At 45.2% G+C, this 8,019-nt stretch overlaps 1 protein-coding gene across 1 annotated transcript; it reads right to left on the minus strand.

Annotated features, from left to right (window-relative positions):
• Positions 1–531: 531 nt before the first annotated feature.
• Positions 532–7,457, minus strand: TRAF3IP1 (TNF receptor-associated factor 3 interacting protein 1; the record flags this gene model as incomplete). Its single annotated transcript, XM_009074825.1, has 5 exons — positions 532–609; positions 1,599–2,057; positions 2,198–2,338; positions 4,282–4,443; positions 7,389–7,457. Coding segments are annotated over 5 exons (909 nt in total), but the record flags the coding sequence as incomplete, so codon positions are not given.
• Between the last annotated feature and the right edge of the window lie 562 nt (positions 7,458–8,019).

Genomic DNA, 8,019 nt, shown 5'->3' on the forward strand with positions numbered 1-8,019 from the left:
GGTATCACAACCAGCAGCTCCCACTTACACTGAGCTGCTCCTCTGCCCTGCCACCCTCCAGCTGCAAACATGGGCCCACATGTCAGGGCACTCGTTTGCTTTCCAAAACAGCAGCTTGTATTAAAGTACAAAAATGATTAAAAATACCCTAACAGCTTTCCAGGAAAGAAAGGGAAAATCCATGGCAGGAGGTGGAATTAGATGAGCTTTAAGGTCACTCCCAACCCAAACCAGTCTGGGATTCTATGAACTTTGTACAAATATTTTTCCTGAAGTACCCAACATATCAACACACAGAAATCAGACCTGGAAAGCAAAATAAATTGAGTAGTGGTTTTTTTTGGGTCCCAACTCAGAGAAATGTTTAAGAAGTAACCAAACAAACAAATGACCAAGCACCTATTCTAGGTATTTTACAGCCTTAAAACCTGGCATCTACACACCTTTCAATCCTACTTTCCTTTCAAGCAGACTCTCAAACTCTGAAATGCCTTTAACTCTTTGCATATTCCTGTCTCCTCCACTACTAACCTCATTATCTGGCTCGCAGTTACTGTATTTAGTTGGTCTCTGTGGATTCCTAAGTGTGGATTCTGCCATATTTGTGGGCTGGAAAGAAGTAAACTGCTTTAGATTCAGTGTGCTGAGAACTGCCAAAGTTAAGCTCCCCTCTAAGAGAAGCATCTTGCTGACTGTCAGTCCTGAATTTCTACCCTGAACCAGCACACGACAACAGAAAAGGAGAATTATTTAGAGGAGAAAGAGGAGATAAGAAGAACAAAATGAAGGCAATGAAGAGATGACTCTTAAGGCAGTTGAGGACATAGAGTCATACCATGGTTTGGGTTGGAAGGGACCTTAAAGACCATGTCGTTCCAGCTGTGACTGACTTCACATGGAGAAGGCCCTTCCAGTGCCTGAAGGTGCCAAGGGAGGTGGAGAGGGACTTTCGACAAGGGCAGGAAAAGGGGGAATGGCTTCCCACTGACATAGGACAGAGTTAGATTGAATATTGGGAAGAAATTATAGTCATACCATGGTTTGGGTTGGAAGGGACCTTAAAGACCATGTCGTTCCAGCTGTGACTGACTTCACATGGAGAAGGCCCTTCCAGTGCCTGAAGGTGCCAAGGGAGGTGGAGAGGGACTTTCGACAAGGGCAGGAAAAGGGGGAATGGCTTCCCACTGACATAGGACAGAGTTAGATTGAATATTGGGAAGAAATTATTCCCTTCCCTGGTATGGAAGAAACAGTGGATGTGTTCCTTCCTAAAGATGTAACAAAACATGTGGAATCCAGTGCAAATGGAGCACCCTTCCAAGAACCTAGATGGGCTTCCCAAGAAAAAAAATAAGGAACCAGCCTGGAAGCAAACAAGTCTAATGTAGAGAGACAGAAAAAGAAAAGACAAAAGTGCAAGTCCACCCTGTGTGTCCTGCCACAGAACCCACACAGGGACTTCACTTCCAGAGAGGAACTGCTGTGAAGGGAAGGACTGAATTGTTAAAGGAGCAGAAGTACAAACTTGCGTGGTCAATAGAACAGAGTCCCAAACACAGCACAGGGAAAGTTCTTCTCTGGAATAACATTCCAATTACCTTTTTCTCTGCTTTCTCCTTTCCATGTTCTCTTAAACGTTCTCCATCTTTTTCTCTCTGTCCTTCCTGGTCTCTTCCTCTCTCTCTGTCTTTCTCTCGTCCTCTGTCCCTGCCCTTATCCTTGTCTCTTCCTTTCAATCTGTCTTTTTGCCTTCCTCCTTCATGTTTTCTCTCTCTTTCCTCTTCTTTTTCATGCTCAATGTCATCTTCTTGCTTTGTGTCTCCTCTTCCTTTGTTTTTTTCTGTTTCTCTTCCTTGCTTGGTTGTTCTGCTTTTGCTTCTTTCCCTTTCATGTTTTTCTCTTTCCTTCAAGGTGTCTCTTTGAAGTTCTTTGTGCCTCTCTCCATTCTCCTTCTGTTTATCACTTTCTTTTTCCCTTTCTTCATTCTCTTTCAAATCTCCTTTGGGTTTGCTGTCTCTGCTTGAGCTTCTCTCTTTAATTTCAGCATCTCTTCTGCTCTAAAAAGAAAGTCAACATGGAAAATTAATTCCAGCACAAGGCCATTCCATAACAGTGACTTTACATAGACAAAATGCAAGCTAGAAAGGAAACCCAAGCCAATAAATCATGGTACCCCCCCAAGAATGCAGATTCCTACCTCTTTGTCCCTATGGCTTTTTTGTTCCTCTGCTTTGGCCTCTTTGCTTTCTTTATCCGGAGGTTTAGAGGATGGAGGTTTCCCTTTAGCATCAGCTCTTTCCCCAGCTAAGACCCTTTTCACAGCAGCATCACTGGAGAGCTGCAAGGAACAGAGAAACATCATGGAAATGAAAAAATCTTGTTAGCAAATATCTCCTTTTTGCCTAGCTCTGTAATCAACATGATCTGGAGCTTGGAATTTTCTTCTGTTTGGGTTTTTTTTAGACATTTCTTTCCCAGGAGTAATAATGCACTTTTAAGTCAAACAGCTCCTTTGTAATCCCTGTGATAATCTGATTCTATGACCCAGAGCTACATAATTTTTCTATGTATTATAGCGCAATACCAATTCTCCATGCAGTAGCTTAAATGTTTAGGTCACTCCACTGTCACCTAACAGTTGTTCTACCAGCAACAACCAAACAAACCCTGTCCTACAGACAGGAAATTCTCTTCCCTAAAACAGGAACAGCTGTGAGATCATGAACCCTGGTGGTTCAGTCCTCATTCTCTCCTGGTCTAGAAATGCAAAATGAAAAATTTTTGTGGCCTTTCACCTGTGACACTCAGTTTTGCACATCAGCAACACTTGCCTGAACCAAGGAAGCCCAAGCACTGTGCTCAGCTTGGCATGGAAAGGACCAAGCAGGACACTGAAGGAAATTTTTCCCACAGCACACATCAAGCTTAGAATTCACAATAGAATCACAGAATCAACCAGGTTGGAAAAGACCTCAAAGATCATCAAGTCCAACCCTACCATGGTTACTAGACCACGGCACTAAGTGCCACATCCAGTCTCATCTTGAAAACTGCCAGGGACAGTGAAGCCACCACCTCCTTGGGCAGCCCATTCCAATGCCTGATCAATCCCTCCATAAAAAGTCTTTTCCTAATATCCAATCTAAACCTCCCCTGGCAGAGCTTGAGTCTGTGAAGCCAAGGGACTAATTTAGCTCAGGTGGGTAAACTAGACCCACAGGATATGAAATCTCATCACTACCATCCACAAAGCTCTTCCATTAAGTACATTTGCAAACTCATTCAGTCTCTGTGCGTGTGCAACAATCTCCCCCGTCCTCATCTCAGGCAAAGCTCACAGCACTTAGCAAACTAAAATAAAGTAAGTGGGAAAAGGACTGAGTCCCATGTCCAGTTGTTTGCTGAGTATCTCCAGGGATGGTGACTCCAGCAGTCCCTGGGCAGCCCCTTCCAAGGCCTGACAGCCCTTTCTGGGAAAAAATCATTCCTGATATCCAACCTGGACCTCCCCAGGCACAGCTTGAGGCCCTTTCCTCTCATCCTGTCCCTTGTTCCCTGGGAGCAGAGCCTGACCCCACCTGGCTACACCTCCTGGCAGGAAGTTGTAGAGAACAAGAAGGTCCCCCCGAGCCTCCTTTTCTCCAGGCTGAGCCCCCACAGATCCCTCAGCCACTCCTTGGGCTCCAGCCCCACCCTTAGCTCTGTTCTCTTCCCTAGACACCTCCAGTCCCTCCATGTCCTTCTTGCAGTGAGGGCCCAGATCGGTGCCCAGCACTTGAGGTGCCTCAGCAGTGCCAGCACAGAGGGGTGGGCACTGTCCTGAGCCTGTGGTCACACCACTGCTGACACAGCCAGGACCCCACTGGCCTCTTGCCCACCTGGGCACACTGGGCTCATGTCCAGCTGCTGTCACCAGCACCTCCAGCGTCTTTCCCAGCTTTCCAGCCACTCTTCTCCAATCTTGCAGTGCTCCATGGGGTTTGGCAGGACTCAGTCTTGTTGAACCTCACACCAGCAGCCCATGGATCCAGCCTGTCCAGATTGCTCTGCAGAACCTTCTTGCCCTCCAGCAGATCAACATCCCGTCCATGGATCCAGCCTGTCCAGACTGCTCTGCAGAACCCTCTTGCCCTCCAGCAGATCAACATCCCACTCAGCTTGGTGTGGTCTGTGAACTGACTGAAGGTACGCTTGATCCCCTCACCCAAAGCATCAACAAAGACCAAATAAGCTCTGCTAATAGATCACTGCATGTGCAAAATACATACAGTGATGCCATACCTTATTTAAGCAGCACTTTCCAATTGCTTGCAGAAACTCGTTGGTTTTCTCAGGCTCATGTCCTGCCACCACACGTGCTGGTTTCACTGACAGTGGCTCTCCTGTTACCAGCACAACAGCATCAATTGCCTTCTGAAGGAAGTTGATTTTTGAATCCTTATCCTGTTAAAAGAGCATTGATCCCCACAATTACCAGACGTGCTTTGGGTTTATAACTGTACTTTATAATCAACTTGCCCCAAGTGCCTTTCTGTAGAGCTGATGTCCTTGCAGGGGTTATGCAAAATCAGAATGGAAAAATAAAGGCCAAATAAACAAAGTAAACCAAGGAAAATTTAATTGGAATGTTTTCTGGTCCAGAGAATGAGCTCCTGGTGTGAAGCAGAATACTCAGTGGGGAGAAAAACAGGTTTTTAGTAATAAAATGTAACAAAAATCAAGGAATATTTACCAGCCCAGCACAGAAGGCTCATGCTTTACACTCTCAAGTGAACAGAAGAAGTATTTTACCAGCCTGTTGGAAAGGAAACCCACATAAGGAGAACTCACAAAGCTGTTCACCTGACATCCCAAGCCCCAGAGCCACTTTGCAAATCTAACTGGGCTCTGCTGCAAGCACAGACCTGATGGTTAAACAGCTGGGAAGAGTCTCCAGGGTCTGTGTACTTCCATCTTTGCTCCTTCCAACGGAATTAAAGCAAACAACTGCTACATTTTCAGGGTGTCTCCATTACCATCAAGAGCAATTCAGCCGCCTCAGTGCTCCCTGCATTCAGGGGTTCTCCATCCTTCCAAGGACATAGGCAATCTATGAATTTAGGGAAGGAGACAGGACACTGTTCTAAACCAACTATGTTTACAAGCTTTTCTCCTACATCCTCATCATTTCCAGCACTTATCTGTGTGCTCTGTCCATGCAAGAAATCCTCAAGAACCTGATGAGAAAACTACAGTTCCCACCTACGTCAGTAAACGAAGTTGTATTGAGACAGAAACATGCACCTGAACCAGGACTGAGAGCTTAAGGAAGTGTTTTTCATGGGCAGATTTTAAAACAAAAAGGTATTTCCCTTATTTCAAGTGGCAGAAATTCATCCACAAAAATAAAAGAGGTTTTGTGGACCTGTGCATACACAGATAGAGAGGTGATGTGATATCCAATCTCTTCATATACAAGATAAGAAAGTTTTACTAGACCTGAGAAGATGAACCTTCCTGATAAACAGACAATAGAGCTGGTGCAGGAGGTGCATTTCCTGGAAAGAAATCCCAGCCATTAAGGAATCCTCATGGTCTCAATCCTCCTTACATCTCTCTCCTACTGATTGCTGTGACTGTACATCCTTGAAAGCAACTAGGACTCTAAGGTTACTCTGCTGCTCTTCACAGCTCCAACAGAATTCCCAGTCAGGAAGCAGCTTATGAGAGTCAAGTCTTCCTCCTGTCCAGCACTTTAAGAAGAGGAACACAAGCCAGGGACATTTCCCCCAGCAATCCATGATTTGGATCTCCTCTGCCTCAGCTCTGGGAAACCACAACCTCACAGACTGTGAAGAGAATTCCCAAGTTGCTGCTCGAGACTGGTGCAACTCCACAGCTACCACAGCATATGGATACAAAGACCTAGCCAGGAGTTGCAAGGAAATCTACTTTTTGGATCAACAAGGACAGCACCAGCAAAAAAAATCAGCAATCCACTTAAAAATAACTTCACTGTAGTTGTCCCAACAAAGCTCAGAACAGTCGCAGAAATCAACACACACATCAGAGCCATGATGAGCTGCACCAAGTGCACCACACATGCAAGAAGAGCCTCACAGGCCTGACATTGCAGTTGCTATGTTAAACAAACACCAAGGGATGCAGCTGCCTAAGCAGTAGCACACAGGAAAGCTTCCAAACCAAGCTGGGAGTTGGAGAACGCGGCACCAGCTCAGTCACAAGGGAAGTAAAACTGCAGCAAACAGAGACTAAAGTCACCCTTGGACTTGAGAAAAGTAGTTTTCAATAATTATATTAAGCTCCTCTCCCAGTAATTAGCCATTGTTGTACTGCCAGACCTGGGATATTAAACAGCCTGGAATATTAAACAGGAACATTTAACATAAAAATTTATATACCATATACATATGTCTGTGTAGAAACACACAAATATATAAAGCCAAAGATTCTGCTGAGAGGCCACAAGACTCTTTAAAACCTGTCTTGGGTATCTAATGATTGATTATCAATTTATCAGTCATTATCGACAAGTTATGGGCTATCAATACCTCACTGCTTCAAGGCAATCTTCCTGTAGAATGATTCTTTTCCACATTATCATAGAATTTAAGGGTTGGAATGGACCTTACAGATCATCCAGTCCCAACCCACTGCCCTGGGCAGGGACACATCCTCACTAGATAACATTGCTCAAGGCCTCATCCAGCCTGGCCTTGAAAACCACCAGGGTGGGGGCAGGGTGTAGCCCCTTCAGATATTGCAAAGTTGCTCTGAGGTCTCCACACAGTCTTCTCTTCTCCAGGCTGAACAGCCCCAACTCCCTCAGTCTGTCCTCACAGGGGAGATGCTCCAGTCCACTTAGCAACTTCATGACCTCCTCTGGACTTGCCCCAACAGTTCCATGTCCTTCTTATGTTGAGGGCACCAGAACTGTGTGCAGTATACCAGGTGGGTGCCACAAGAGCAGAGTAGAGGGGAAGAACCACCTCTTTTGACCTGCTGTCCACACTCCTTTGGATGAAGCCCAGGATTGGGTTGGTTTCTGGGCTCCTAGTGCACACTGCAGCTCACTGTGAGTTTCTCATCCAATAAGAACAATAATTTGGACACCTGGATCTGGTCATAGACTAACCCTAACTGTTTTGAAGTCTGTATAGAAATAGCTCTTCACAGACAGCAGCTCATTTGTGTCACACCCACAGGTGCAATCGAGGTATTCACCTCAGGCACTGCCTAGTACTACCCACAGGCAGCAACTTCTACAACTTCTTCACAAAAATACAGACAGATCCTTGATGCCGAATGCAGAAAAAAACCAAAAGAACCTTGAGGCAAGTTTCAAAGGATACTGACATCAAAGTTAAATAATTAAGGAACTCTCATACCTTAACATTATCTGATTTCAGCTCAAAGTCTGTGTAAAGCCCTTTCAGGAAACCTGTCACTCTGATCACCTGGAGAAGAGAAAAAAAGGAGCAAGTTAAGAGCAACAAAGCTTAAGTGGCAGCAGGAAATAGGTTGGTAGGACACCTTGTACACAACTGTTCCTAGGGCAGGTTCAGAGGTCTGGACACACTCTAGGACAATAAGGCTTCAACCTTGCTTAGAGCCCAGGCCTCCCTTCCTGTTCACTTCCTCCTTGAACCTTGGTGTATCCTGGAGGTTTGTGATTTAACCACCACCACATGCATTCTAAATGGCTGTGTGTTATTCCTTCCCTAACCTTTTTCTATATATAGAAAAGCATCTGAGTGAAAATAAAAATTAATACTATTTGTTTGTGGGGTTGTTTTTGTAATGGGAGGTGGAAAAACAACAGTCCAGCAGATTTCATGAAAGATCAAATGCACAGCAGAGTCAGGGCAAGAGTCAAACTCCTCACGGGGTCTAAGAAACACAGAATGGTTTGGGGTGGGAGGGACCCTAAGGACCATCTTGTTCCAACCACCTGCCATGGGCAGGGACATCTTCCACTGTTACATCCAGGGAACAAGTGACAGGATGAGATGAAACAGC

The sequence above is a fragment of the Acanthisitta chloris genome, unplaced genomic scaffold (assembly GCF_000695815.1).
Source record: "Acanthisitta chloris isolate BGI_N310 unplaced genomic scaffold, ASM69581v1 scaffold10915, whole genome shotgun sequence".
NCBI lineage: Eukaryota > Metazoa > Chordata > Aves > Passeriformes > Acanthisittidae > Acanthisitta > Acanthisitta chloris.